The sequence below is a fragment of the Lithobates pipiens genome, unplaced genomic scaffold, assembly GCF_037356315.1.
Source record: "Lithobates pipiens isolate NorthernLeopardFrog02 unplaced genomic scaffold, aLitPip1_a1.2 Scaffold_13, whole genome shotgun sequence".
NCBI lineage: Eukaryota > Metazoa > Chordata > Amphibia > Anura > Ranidae > Lithobates > Lithobates pipiens.
Window position 1 is genome coordinate 140,919,158 of NW_027507718.1, and position 14,898 is coordinate 140,934,055.

The 14,898-nt window shown below is 43.0% G+C and overlaps 1 protein-coding gene across 3 annotated transcripts in view; it reads left to right on the plus strand.

The window, feature by feature from the left end:
* The window catches only part of ARID3A (AT-rich interaction domain 3A), a 160,891-nt gene extending 147,650 nt beyond the window's left edge, over nucleotides 1-13,241 (plus strand). For all 3 annotated transcript variants that reach the window (XM_077475653.1, XM_077475651.1, XM_077475654.1), the window contains exon 9: nucleotides 9,091-13,241. In XM_077475653.1, coding sequence (XP_077331779.1) covers nucleotides 9,091-9,239 — 149 coding nt within the window. In that variant the 3' untranslated portion in view covers nucleotides 9,240-13,241. The remainder of the gene's footprint in view (nucleotides 1-9,090) is intronic.
* The last annotated feature ends 1,657 nt before the right edge of the window (nucleotides 13,242-14,898 follow it).

Sequence of the window (14,898 nt, forward strand, 5' to 3'; positions counted from 1 at the left end):
AAGAGGAAGTAAACCCTGATGGATTTTACTTCCTCTTTATTTCCCTGCCAAGGTAAAGCATAGTAGCCCATTATGTGTCACTTATATGAAAACGACGCCTGCAATGTTGCTGCTTTCCCTGATGGCTGGAAGCGTCCGTCTTCAGCCCTCTTCCTTCCGGTGCTGCGGACTCCGGCTCTGTGGCTGGCTGGAATCACGTGACATCACTCCCACGCATGTACGCGGGAGCCACCTGTCACGGCTCGATCCCTTTAGAAAGGGCACGATTATGCCCTTTCTAAAGTGCGCATGCGCCGATTATGTCGGCGCAAGCGTATATTGTAAATCTCCTTAACCGTGCAGGTTTAGGAGATCTTTCCAGCACCTACAGGTAAGCCTTAATATAGGCTTACCTGTAGGTAAAAGTGGTTGTACAGAGTTTACAACCACTTTAAGGACTGGAAGGATTTGCCCCCTCAATGACCAGGCCATTTTTTTTGCCATACGGCACTGCGTCGCTTTAACTGACAATTGAGTGGTCGTGCAACGCTCTACCCAAACAAACCACCACAAATAGAGCTTTCTTTTGGTGGTATTTCACCTCCTAAGTTTATTTTTTGGCCTATAAACAAAAAAAGACCAACAATTTTTTGAAACAAAACAAACATTTACTTTTTGCTGTAATATCCAAAAAAATAAAAAAATCTTCCTCAGTTTAGGCTAATATGTATTCTACATATTTTTTGAAAAAAAAATTGAATTAAGCATTTATTGGTTGGTTTGAGAAAGTTATAGCGTCTACAAAATAGGGGATATATTTATGGCATGTTTATTTTTTATTTATTTTTTCTAGTAATGGTGGGGATCTGCGAAAAAAATTTTTTCTTTTTTTTGGCGGGACAGACATTTACGATGGACAGATTTGACTTTATTTTTTATTTTTTGGGACCATTGACATTTATACAGTTGTCAGAGCTAAAAATAGCCACTGATTAATGTATAAATGTCATTGGCAGGGAAGGGTTACCACTAGGGGGCAATCAAGGGGTTAAATGTGTGTCCTAGGGAGTGTTTCTAACTGGGGGGGTGGGACTGCCTGGAGGAGAAGACATATCGCTGTTCATAACCAGTATGAACTGCAGATCTGTGTCCTCTCTCATGACAGAACAGAGAACTGCCTGTTTACATTGGCAGATATCCATTTTCTTTCAGAAGCTGTCGCGGGTGCCTGGCGGACAGCGCAGCTCCGGGGCACGCGCATATGCTCCGTCATTGTGCCTCCTGGCACCGCGCAAACCCCCTAGTGGTCTTAAATCGGTCGACGTACAGCTATGGCGATATGCCCAGTATAACTGTAGCTGCTGGTCCTTAAGTGGTTAAATAACATTTCATACATGCTCTGTGCAGTGGTTTTGCACAGAGCAGTCCCAATCTTCCTCTTCTGGGGTCCCTTGCTAGCACTTTTTTGTCTTCTGCCTTCTGAGTGCTGTCTCAATCTCCAACCACACTGTGTGCTTCTGTTGACAGTGTGGCGCGGTCTCGCTCCCTTCTCGACGGCTGTGATTGGCAGAGTCCTGTGAGGAGGGAGAGAGCAGTGCTTCTGCTCCCAGGCACAGTGCTGAGCAGGATTAGGTAAGTATACAGTGGGGGCTTGTCACAGAAGGTTTTTTTTTAACCTTAAAGAACAACTCCAGCTTTTCCTTCCCAAAACAGATGCATTGGGCATGTAAGTACATTGCAACCCCACTGTCAGTTTGTGTGCAACTTGCCCCCTTTAGCTGTATACAGCAGGTTTCTGTGTTTGTGATGTCACTTCTCTTCCTGGCTGAATTGCCGTTTCCTTCCTTTTCATGTTCTGAGGGTGGAATATTTAACTAGGCAGAATTGAATTCTAATTGTAATCCATTCAGTCCTGCCCAGCAGCAGCCCAGCTAGCTTTCAGAGTAGGCTGTGTATACAGGCGTTTCCCATTTAATGCTGTGATCTTTGAGGTGGGACTTGGGAGGTTTGTGCTCTTCTTGTAGGTGTGACTGGGCGGAATTGAATGCTAATTAGGAATGCAGCAAGGTACTGTGGAAGGAACAGTTTTGGCTTTTAATGTTTTTTTTTTTTTTTTTTTTTTTTTTCTTGCGCAGATATCAGTACTTTTTGTTCACCACTTACCGGTGTCTCATAGTCATTTCCATATTTGGTACACGTTTTTTTTTTCTTGCGCAGATATCAGTACTTTTTGTTCACCACTTACCGGTGTCTCATAGTCATTTCCATATTTGGTACACGTTTTGCCTTCACGTTTTAGGTCACGACTATGACCACTGCAGTATTGCCTATCACGTTTATAGGTAACAGCGGGGTGAGATGTTCTTTTCTAAATTGGCTTGTGCGGTGGCAAGTCTCCTCACCCGTTTCTCATACAGTAAACGTTAGACTGTTTTCATACGTTGTTGTCATTGCACTACTCTCCATTTAACTTGACATGCCTTCAGGTTCCTTAGGCCTGAGTGTACGTTTTTAATTAGCCTGGTTCACCTCGGGTTACTCTGCCTTTTGTAATTCATATGGCAAACACTTTCTTAGGCTTATATAACGCTTACTTCATTTTCCCCTAACACCGGGTCCATTTTCCCATACTCGGTACATGATCATATCCTCACACTGTAGGTATCACGGCATTACACCTCTGTATGACAACACTCCACTGAAGGTTTACCTATCATGTTTATGGGTACCAACGGCTTAAGATGATGGTTTCTAATTGACTTGTGCTGTGGCAAGTCTCATCATCCAGTTTTTATACAGCTCACGTTACAATTTCATACGTCATAACATATCATTACTCATATTGCTTGCCTGACACGTCTTCAGGTTTCATAGGCCTGAGTTTGTTTTTAATTTGCCTGATACGCCTCGGGTAACTGTAGTAGTTTTTGAGACTGATAAGTTTTTGGTCCTGCACAATGTATACTTTGTCATTAATCACAATCACTGTTAGGCCGCGTACACACGCGGGGACTGTTCGCTCAACTTTGTCCGTCAAACAGTTTCAGCGGACAGTCCGCTCAAAATTGGCATGGACGGACTTGCCCACACACGACGAACGAACAGTCCGCTGAAACCGTGCGCGATGACGTGAACGGCACGTACGACGGGACTAGAAAACGACGTCCTATACACTGCAATGCAACCTTCGGCGTGTAAATTCTTTCTGAGCATGCGCGAGACTTAGTTTGACGAACAAGCCTACACACGGACGGACTGTCCGCTCAAACCAAGTTTCAGCGGACAGTTTTTCGGAATTTCCGAAAAACTTTGTTCGTCAGACTGTCCGCTGAAACTGTCCGCTGAAAGCCCACACACGAGCGGACTGTCCGCCGAAACACTGTTCAGCGGACAAAGTTGAGCGAACAGTCCCCGCGTGTGTACGCGGCCTTAGGAGTGACAGATTTTCCTTTCCTTAGAGCAAGTTTGGGGTACATTTAAGTTATAACTCTTCCTTATGACAGTGGTGTTTTCAGTTACATAGGTCATGTCACAAGCAGCTGATATCGAAGACTTTGCCTCCATCTCTCTTTTTCCAATCAGGGGTTCTGAACAGGGTAGCACGCCCTCCTTAAGAACCTGGACTGTCCCAAGACTCATGGCCGATCTGTGACGCAGGGGAATTTCGTACCCGGCTTCAGATCACAAAGCGGAAACTATTAAGATTGTTATTCCCCTGTACTTCAGGCTGTAATACTGAGCAGGTTACCCTACGGGCTGTTGCCCTGTCTGTCAGATTCACGCCACCCTGAGCTCACTGGCAACCTCCTGTCAGGAGTTGCGTGCCAGGGTTGAGGCTTTGAAGAGCCAACCAAGTCCGGTCCTGGTGGATCCTGCCATCCCAGGGACATCAACAGGCTCCAGGATTCCCTTTGTACCAAGCCCTGGCCTTGAGCTTTAGGTTAAGTGCAAGTGCTTACTTCATTCCTGGGAATATAAAAAAATATATTTCAGATGCCAAAGATGTTTATTTGGCATCCCTCTTAATTGCTGCCCACTGTAGCTGACAAAATGTCGTACGCTTGCGGTGATGTTTGTGTTTTTTAAGACCAGGGACCACAGGCTCAACCATAAGCTTTCCATCCCAGAGTTTGTCCTGGCTTTCAGTTGTTGAGGATATTTGTTCAGTAAGCCCCCAGAAGTGGGAGGAGCTGAAGCTTTACCTCCATGATGTAGTGGAATTAAGTCAGAAGTATGGGGGTTCAGTTTTAAGAATATCATTGTTTTTCTGCTAAAGCCACTGCTATTTTGCTAAACACCAGGTGGTAACAGTCTGGGGCAATTTTGACACTGAGCTGTTTTGCCGGGCTGAGGTCGCCAGTTTGTGTGACATGCCTGTCAGCCTCTCATACCACGTACTGGTGCCCGAATATGGAACTTCCCATTCTACCTGGTATGTCCAGTGTAAGCCTGTTCCAGAGTAGAATTGCAGTCACTGCTAGGCATGCTAAATTTGCCATGTGGTCATTCCCCAGGGTAGAGCTTTTATTTCTCGTTGTTGGCTTTGTTACCCTTAGCCCCTGACTCAGACTCTCAGGTCAAATTAGGTTTTGCTGCTATATCTGTCTTGCATGTGGGATGAGTTTCTTCAACACTGGAATAAGGTTGCCACGTTCAACCCTGCAGAGTCTGTTTTCTCCTCAAGGTTGAGTGATGCAGCAGCCACTAAAGGTTATGCAGCTATTTTTGCCACTTACTGGCAGCTGGGCCATGACCAGGCGAGATCTTGGCTAGTCCAGGGTTTGCAGAGATATCAACTTTGTTTGAGACTCGCCTCATAGTATCGGCAGCACAGGCATGGGGTCGCTTTTGGATAGTTCTCCACAGACAATCGGGCTACCTCAGAATTGTTTAACAAGTTAGATCCAGGTCTTTTACTCATTATGTCTTTTGTACATAGGCTGATTTGGCTGTCCCTTCAGTTCCATTTGCACATACAATGTAGATTCATCTGTAGTGTTGCGTATACAGTAGCGATGCTCTGTCTCGTTTTGAACCACGCGCTATTTTCCGGACAGGTCCCAGACTCAGACATGTGTCACACTGTGCCCACTTTTCTCGCTACTAACAATAGACTAGACTAGATCCCCACTGGGCTGACACATATGACACAGCTTGGGATGCCCTCCATGCTTTCCAGTCTAGGTATCCTAGGAGTGATTGCTACAACATTCTATTCTAGTACATTCTACTTTCTGCCACTCACAACTCAAGCTGTCAGCACTATCAAGACATATCTGACAGGTATCCAGCAGTTGCCCTTGTGGGACCCTAATAGGGTATCAATTTTTGTAGCACATCCCATCAAGGCCATTCTCAAGGAGATTAAGAGTAGCCCCCCTACCACAGTTAGCAGACTCCCCATTACAGGGCATATTTCCTGTAGCATGTCGGATTTACTCTCCGGGTCTCCTTTCAGGCTGTTGCCCAGCTTGGTCCTCAAGGCGGTCATGTATCTGGTTTTCTATGGTTTCCTCAGGCCAGGGGCGTTCACTTGTATGGGAATGAGATCCCACATACTCTTGAACTACCAGTTTAGTTGGGTACCCCGATCATATCTGGTTGCATCTGGTCGCTTGCAAGATGCAGCAGTCAGGAGCCGGTACTGATGTTAGATTTTTGGAGACCAGGAATACCTGGGCCCAGTCACCGTTTCGGATCAGCACATGGTGATCACTGCAGATAAACCCAGGGATAGTCCATTTTTACCTTTTCCTAGTACTCCTCTCTCCACAGCACAGTTCATGAAACATTGCTGCACCCTAATGCCAAACCTAGGTTGGAACCCAAAGCTTATTCCAGCCATTTTTCAGGCTAGGGGCCGCTTCCACTGCTTCTCACCAAGGTGTCCTTTTTCACGTAGTTAAGTTAGGTAGATGGAATCCAGCATGCTTCTCCATATGTTTCCTGGTTCCACATGTGGTGATGTCACGGCATTCATGCATTTAGCTTTTATGCTGCATACAGTGACTTTCAATAAATCTGTTTTGCCAAATCATCCTACTGTCTTTTATTTTTGCCCCCTTTAGGCATACTGACTACGGCACACCACAGGTCACTTCCTGTTTTCCTTTTCTACCTTTCCTAATACAGTCTACTAGTGACTCAGAGTACAAGTGGGAAGGCTTGACCGCAGGTCAGCCTAAATTTGTAGCAGTCGCCTCACTGTATTTAAGCATGCCCCCTAGCCACCATTTCCTGTCAACGTTTCTCTTGTGTCCCACCCACCCTTTCCCCTTTCTATTTCTTTTACATATACTTGGTTAATGCCCCCTTTAGGCATACTGACCATGTGACTCTGTCACACCCAGGTCACTTCCTGTTTACCCATCATACCTTTCCTAATACGATGTACTAGAGACTCTGAGTACAAATACTGTTGTCTGCTGTGTTCAGACTTTGCTACATGCAGGGAGAGGCTTTTTTATTTAAGAGCAGAAAAAAATTAAAAAAATTGAATACTTGAGTTTTTTGATGAAAACTATGGGTAGTAATCGTGATGCATCGCGGAATCGAATCGTTGACTGGATAATCAAATTGAATTATAGGAGTAACCAATTCAGAGATTCCCCTGTGTTTCAACCTAAACAAGCCAGTGACCATGAAGCAGGGTGGTACATTTTTGGTCCTTGAGGCAGACTATCTGAAAGCCACAGTAGCAGATACGGAGACTGCTTTGCATTCATTGAAGAAATGCAAAGTGTTCACTAAATGGCACCCATGTCAAATGGGTGACCTACTGTATTCAGTAAGCAGCAGGGCAACCAATTAGGATGGAACCCGGAAACTAGGGGCGATCGCTAGCAGTGCAGACATGGCACATACATACTTACATTGGTCGAAGCAGGGCCAATGTAATTTTATGTAAAAATTGTCATACCTAAACTTCAATTTTAACTTCCAGTAAGGGGTCAACTTTCTTGGACTGTGCCTTAGACCCCTTTCACACTGGGGTGCTTTGCAGGCGCTACAGTGCTAAAAATAGCACCTGCAAAGCTCCCTGAAAGATCTGCTCCTGTGTCTCTGAGGGCTTTCACACTGGAGCTGTGTGCTGGCAGGACACTAAAAATAAGTCCTGCTAGCAGCATCTTCGGAGTGGTGTGTATACCGCTCCTGCCCATTAAACCAAGTGGTGTAGTGATTGTAGTGATTAGCACTACAGTGGTGTAGTGATTAGCACTCTCACCTAGCAGTAAAAAGGGTTGCTGGTTCGAATCCCAACCATGACTACCTGCCTGGAGTTTGCATGTTCTCCCTGTGCCTGCGTGGGTTTCCTCCAGGTACTCCAGTTTACTCCCACACTCCAAAGACAAGCTGGTAGGTTAATTGGCTTCTGTCCAAAATTAGCCCTAGTATATGAATGGGGACCTTGGATTGTGGGCTCCTTGAGGGTAGAGACTGATATGCGTGTGCAATGTACAGGGATAGGGACAATTGTAGACACTCAGGTTGAACTGGATGGACTGGTGTCTTCAACCTTATTAATTATGTATAAGTTGTACCTGTTTATCTGTTGTCTTTTCTTCTCTACATCTGTTCAAAGTCTAGAATTTATAAAGCTTGCCTGACCTGTCGAAAAAGCCTGGATCCTCCTCTTCTCGGGTCCCTCTTCTGTGATCCTGCCCCCACAGCAAGCGGCTTGCTATGGGAGCACCTGAGTTGTCGCAGCTCCCTGTGTCTATTCAGACACAGAGCCCTGACCCGCCCTGCCCCGACCCACCCCCTCGCTCCCCTAATTGGCAAACTGAGTTTGATTGACACAGCAACAGGAGCCAATGGTGCCACTATTGTGCCTTAGCTAATCGGGAAGGAGAATCTGGATGACTAAGATGCTCGTGAACATCACTGAACAGAAAGGGACCTCAGGTAAGTGTCACACCCCATATACATTATTTGATTTTCTGCAGATTTTTGTCTTCACATTTTCCAAAACCATATAATATGAGGTCAAACCTTAAGCGTTTCAGTTTGTATGCAATCAGGTAGGCCCTTGCACTACATGGTTTTGGAAAATCTGCAGCTAATCTAATAGTGTTTATGGGGCCTAAGGAGGGCTGAGAAGGGCTGATGCACACAGAAGGCTTTTTATCTTAAAGCATTTGCATCAAGATAAAAAAAACTCTAAGGCCGCATGCAGATTAGATACTGGATTTGTAGGAGAAGGAGCTTGTGGGCTCTGTATTCGGGGTTGGAAAGTAACTGGTTGATTTGGCTCATAATTGTCATGGATGATTAGTAAAGGTGCTGTCCGGGTCAGCGGGATCTGGTTGCAGCACTCCAAAGCTAGCCTGAAGAGAATATGGGCCAGATAGCTGTAAAAAAATAAAATAAAAATAGGTTAATATTCTAACAGTAGAACTGAAAAAAAGTCTATCTTCCTAAGGCACTATCAAAAAACATAATTATGCTGATAGTATGGGGGGGGGGGGGTTCTTGGCTGGCATACAGTTTCCGGTTTGTGGCCAAGCCTCCTGTAGGCAGTAGTATGACCCGAAGTTTAACAATTTCTGTGTCACTGAATGGACGAGAAACCAACACTATTTTTTACATTATTATCCCGGGTAGTGTAAAACAAATTTTTTTGCTTTACACAGGTGACTGTAATTTTCAAATCTCATGTCTCTCAGATGACGATAGCACTTGTGGGTGTTTTTTGTTTTTTATGACGAGCATTATTCCAATAGATAATAGTGAAAAAAGCTACGTTTCCTAATGACATGGCATAGATAAGATCTCTTGCTCCCACTGCCCCTAAACCAACCTCATTACCTCTTCCACCTACACCCAGCTAAGCAGAAAGTTTGCCTTGGTTAACTACCAAACATATAGGCAGGGAAAGGTGCAGAACCTGCACTAGTCTCTATTTTACTCTGAAATAGAAATGGTGTGGGTAGCAGCTATCTGCTCTGTGAATGTGGTGTCCATCACTCAAGCCAGTTTCCTGTGCCATTAACCGCACTATAGGTTGTAGTTCCCCCAATTGTGTTTAAAATAAATAGCAGTTTAGTCTGTTATAGATTTGTCTTGTGCCCCATTTTTGTATTTAACCATGTTTCTCTGTCTTTTCCTTAGGTGTGTTGTTTGCTCAACCTCCTACCTCAACGTCTGCAATCAGCAAAGGGAGTGTCACCCGGACTGCCAGTATGGGAGGGGCCAGTAGCACATCAGTGGCACCGCCTTCTGCTCCCCCAGCTCCCTCTTCCAACAGCTCCTCACCTTGACAGTACCGCCAAATCCCAATCCAGCTGACGCCAAAAACAAAAGGAGAAAACTAAAACAAAACACAAAAACAGGAAATTGCTCTGTGTTTCACACTCAGGTTTATTGCTTCTGGTCCGTGGGAAACCCCTGGAATGCATAGTAGGGTTGCGAGGGAGTTCGGGCTGAGCCAGTATGGGGTCTGAAGTGTCAGCCCCTGTCCTTTTGTGAAAACTCATATACCTCACTACTTGCACTGCAAAAAAAAGATAAATCAAAAAAAAATATATATACAATATATATTTTTTTTTTATTATTGTAATACCTCCATACACAAAAACACTGCCCACTTCCTCACCCTAACTTTGCTGTCAGGATCCTACTTACATGCAATTTTATTTCTTATTTTAAACTTTTAGTACCGACACAGGAAGTGATATTTTAAGAGATTTTTGTGTAAATGGCTTTTATTCTTAAAACGAAGGAGAAAAAAAAAAATATATATATATATATATATAATATTGCTGTTTCCCCGGCGCTGGACTTCTAAGGGGCACAGAATATCTGTATGATGAGATGTGCCTGCTGCTCTTCAAAAGGCTTGTTGGTCTGGCCTTTCCTGCCCTCACAGACTCTAGAATGTAATCATGGGGAGCAGGGAATGTAGACTACTGAATGTTTGGCTTTTTTTAAATATATATTCCTGTGGTTGCCTGAAGTTTTGGGGTTCAGGTAGCATCTAAACCTCAAGTAGCCTCCACCATTCCATTGATTCCCTCCCCAATGCAACTTTTTTATACGGGTCATATCATTTGGCAAAAGTAATTTGCTACAAAGCAGGTTATTCCTGTTTTAACAATTTTGACTATTATCTAAAATGTTTTCTGTAATCAGCTGGCTAAAAATTGCATTACATTGCTCTATCAACTTGAAAACAGGTGGCTGGGATGGAAAGTGAAGCACACTGAGGAAACCATATATGGAGTTCAGATTTTTTTGGAACATTAACTGAGAAAAGATAATGGTTGATTTTGTCCATGCCCAACCAAATAACCTGTGTCGATAAGTAGTGCTCTTTGAAGTTTTACACCATGCCCAACTACTGTTGTCTTGATTGCTCAAATGGTAGTCTAAAATGGATAATAGGAGGCTATTTGGATGGCTGACCAAGAAGATGTAAGCAGTATAATGGAGAAACCGCATCTGTTAAATTATGGACACTTTTGCCTTTATATTTATGCACGTTCCAAAGTAACCTTCCATATTGAAGTGACATGGTTTTTTTCTTTCAGGCTCAACAGACATAAAATATTTTGTTGAACTAGATAGGTCTCAGTGGCTTCTATAGGGCTTCTGCATCTTCTAGTACACCTGGGACCTAGTATGCATAATGCTGTGCAACTTGGCTTGCTTTATTCTGCTGCCTCCCATCTCTCTGAATATTACTTTAGCTTAAGATTGTGTCCCCTTTTGAACTATCATTATGCTCGTAAACATACAAAGTTGTATGTAAAGTTCCACCAGTAAGTCTTTTCTGCTTGCTAGAAGCTTAAATGCAGCATTGGTCAGTTCTATCAAGATTCAGAAATTAAAGCATTTGTAGGTACTTTCAGAAAGTCCTGCTGCTCTTAATTTCCTGGAATTTGAAAATGGCAAGGCCCCGTAAATGGAAGAAAGTTATATTGCAAGAGAAAGCATCATCCTAGATAAGTGATATTTCATATATGGATTAAGGCTACTGGACTAAAAACCCTGTTGGGATCTTATCACTCTCTTGAGGACTCCAGCAAAAAGGTTACCCAGCTATTCCCCCCCCCCCCCCCCCCCCAATCTTGGAGTCTCGCTCTTCTTCCCCCTGTTGCATTCTTTAGAATTTCATACAAAAAAAATCTGTTAGAGATATGGAGCCCCTCACAATTGCTCATGGTAGTAACAGGCAGAATTAGTAGCTCAAACACAGTGAACTTATCACTGAAGTCCCTAACGGGCCATTGGGTGGTCTAATTTTCCAGTGTTTAGTGAAAACTAAAATGCCAGTTTGTGTCCTAATGACCCATTAATATGACCTGGTTTGTGTATGTCTAAAAGTTCCCTATAGAACCTTGCATACTGCACATTCTAGATGATGCACAGCCAATTAATTTTGGCAAAATGTTATTTTATATATAAAAGGTCCTCCTAGTAATATTGATTTTGAGCCTGTGTCTTGTGGTAGATTCCCTTAACCATTCCCTGTAGCCTTTTACTCCCAAAGACCATTCAGTGCAGTCCTTTTTAACTGCACGAAAACATAAATGTAGTGTGAGATGTCAAAGAGCGGCCTTATTTGGGGTTGGTCATCCCCGTCATGATGACCAGAAAATACAGTCTAAAAGTAGTTTATTAATATTTAGAAAAAAAATAAAAAATACTCTTAAGGATAGAGAGTGTGCTGGGTAGGGTATAGTAAGACTCAGGGTGTGTGTTTTTCCTCCACCTCCTCTTATCCTCTCGCTGCTTTTCCCTTCATGCCCTAATATTTGGGCTGGGATAGATAGTTTAATGAAATATTCTCTAATATATATATATATATAGTGTGTGTGTGTATTTACATGAGTTGCTCCATGTGAATCTGAGGCAGAGCTAGATTTAAACTCAGGGGATATATTGTTTTCTGTGGCTCTGTCTCCTATGCCTGGGGGTTAAGCGGGTAGTTTTGACTTTTTTTTTTTTTTTTCTTGTTTGTGTGATATTCCATATGGATTCTGGGACTTCGCTCCATCTAGGAATGTATTTTATTTTGGTATTCCCATTACCTACAGATACAAACTGGAGAAAGTGTATGAATGTGAGAGCAGGTTGCATTTTGCATGTGGATAATACTGCATTGTGCGATACAGGTACATTAGATTAACTAGCAGCTACACTTCTCATCTACGTATTTTCGGTTTCACAGTAAAAGGCCAAACCTTATAAATCATAGTACTTATTATTTTACATGGATCCTACACACAGTATATTTTTAAAAGTTGCTCTAGATGGTCTTGATATGTAATGGTCTTTCGGATCCATTAACAAAATCAGATGTCTGCTTTTGTCTGAGTCTACTTTTCCAGTAATTCTGATAGTATTTTTAGTCTTACACTGAGCTGACCTAGTGCATTGCCCCCAACTTCCTCAGGGATCCTCTGCATCACTTTAATACGAATTTTTATTTAAGCCTTTGCTCATAATGCAGCCCTCATCATTTTTTCCAGGTGCACTAAATGCCTTCTATTTACATCATGCTAAAGTGCCGAGGTAATGTTCAGTGGCTTTGTTTTTATCCTGGGGGCGGTGGGACACCCCAGAACTGTCAAATGGCATGGGACACATTTATTCTTTCTGTCTTGGCTTTCTGTTTGTATTTTAGGGGTTAGTAGATTATTTGGCAATGTTTGTGAAATATCATGTGTTTCTTGCTTTTATGGGACTTTTTTTTTTTTCTCTACTCTGGTCAATACCATTTCACCACATTGTCCTGTAGCCCTGTGGGTTTTTATGCTGAGCCTAAAGAAACATGTTGAAGGGGGTGGGGGGGGGGGGGTATTGGTGAAGAAATTGGCAGTATCCCTTTAATCTGGGTAAAGCAGGGCTATATAGCATTTGGTGGTGAAAACAAAACATTGCAGATGATTTATATGGACTCTGTTTATACTAGAGCGGCCTGTGTCTCCTTGTCAATCAGTGTGTGCTGCAAGCCCTTCTGGTGTAAATGGAGTTGAGCTCAGGAATGTCACTTCTCTACCTCAAAACTCTGTGGGTATAATTGCTCACATTGCTGGAAACATATTTCACAGGTGTTTTATTTTTATTTTTATTATTTTCCCCTCTAATTCTACAGGTATAAGCCTTGTGATTATAAATAGTCTAATGTATAAAAAAAATCCTGAAAGTTTACATTTTATAACATATGCAGATTGTATTTAAACTTCAGAATATTTAAAGAAAAAAACTGTTGTAACTCTTGAGCTTGATGAAATATTAAAAAAAAATCTTTTAAAATATTGTGTTGCATTATTGTGTGTTTTTGTGATTTGTTTATAGGCAAAGTATGTGTACACATACTCCCACTATTACTTTTCCATTTTATTCCTCTTTGGAGCTCCACCTGCAAGGATTCCACCGTCTCTCTTGCTCTATTAGTAACGTCCCCTTGCAAATCATTCTTGATGTACAGGCATACCCCTCCCCCTTTCCTACAACAATTCCTTATTTTTTTCTTACATTAATTTAATTTCTAATTTTTTACTCTATATTTAAGAAGCTTAGAGTTGACTCCTAGCATAAAGCTTTAGGTTGACATTGTATCTAAACAGAGGTGTTCAGGCAAAAGTAGGTTTAGCTATAAACATTACAAATTCTAGCAAAGCCCCCATCTGAATATAGACCTTTCAATATGATCTGCTATCTTTATCTTAGGTCAATGCTACTGCCTTTCTCACTGTACCTAGGGGTATTCCTTAATCTCCCTCCATCCATCCTTCTCTAGAGGAAGGGGAGTCTGTCTGATTGGTTCACAGTGGTCACAAGGTAAAGCCACTCTGATTAGATCTTTTCATGTTACCTGTTATCTGCTCTGTCTAATAACTGCACAACCTGAGATTTACAAGCACATTCTCTACAGCCAAGGGAGTTTTTAAACATCCATTTCTTTTTCATAAATCATAGGGCACAGAGTCAGGCTAATATTTGTTACCTGCTGGGTTATACTTCATCATTAGGTGAATGGACACTGGTAAACCAAAGGTCTTCAGACAGGAAGTGATCCCCTATATAACCTCTCCCATACAGGAAGTACTTTATTTATTTTTTACCAGTGTCTGCAAGGTGAATGCCATGGTTTGTTTGAGCTCTGAGCTCCAGGTCTCTAGCTCCACAAATGGTTCCAATATGAATCAAGGGATTGACCGAACGGATCCATTTGACGCAGACTTTTATGCTTAGATAAATGGTACCTGAGCCTTGCAAAGAAGACTCAAGATCTTGCAAAGTTTTTCCTGTAATGTGGCCTTCGGGAGCTAGACCCTGTGGAGTGGAAATCCTGGACACTACAGCGCTAAGGCATTTCCTGCAGGGTGCTGTGCAGGTTTAAAGGAGTGGACCCTAAACATAAAAGGGTACCCAGTTCTTGAAGGTCCAAGTGACAGGAACCTGCCGTGAAGGGTGAAGATTGTGCCCTTTGTTTCTAAGTGGCCCTGCGCCTTGATGGCTAAGTGAAACTCCTTTTTATTATTGTGGGGTGTCCCAGTGATTGTAACAATCAGTCAAGCTAGCTAAAAGCTGGACACCTGTGTGCGATGACCATACAGGGAAGTTTTGGGCTAGCTGTGGGTGTTTGCAAAGTGTACCTTTTTTGCTTGTGTCTGGCTGTCTTTTATCTGTATGATGTTGTGCCATTTCGCCTTGGTTCGCCATGGCGCACGTGTGTTCAAAAGAGCACCGCTTGGCTCAGAAGTTTGGCGGCCATGGCGCACACGGCTTCGCCATACATACGCCGTAGCCTTTATCTGGGCACACGAACATTCACGCTGCACGTGAATACAGTCACGCCCGTTTACCAGGAACACTCACATGAGTGCGTGCGCACGCCGAGAACTTGCTGGCGGCACACACCTAGCTTTTTTAAGCTGTATAGGTCAAGCATGTGATGCTTCCAGAAGG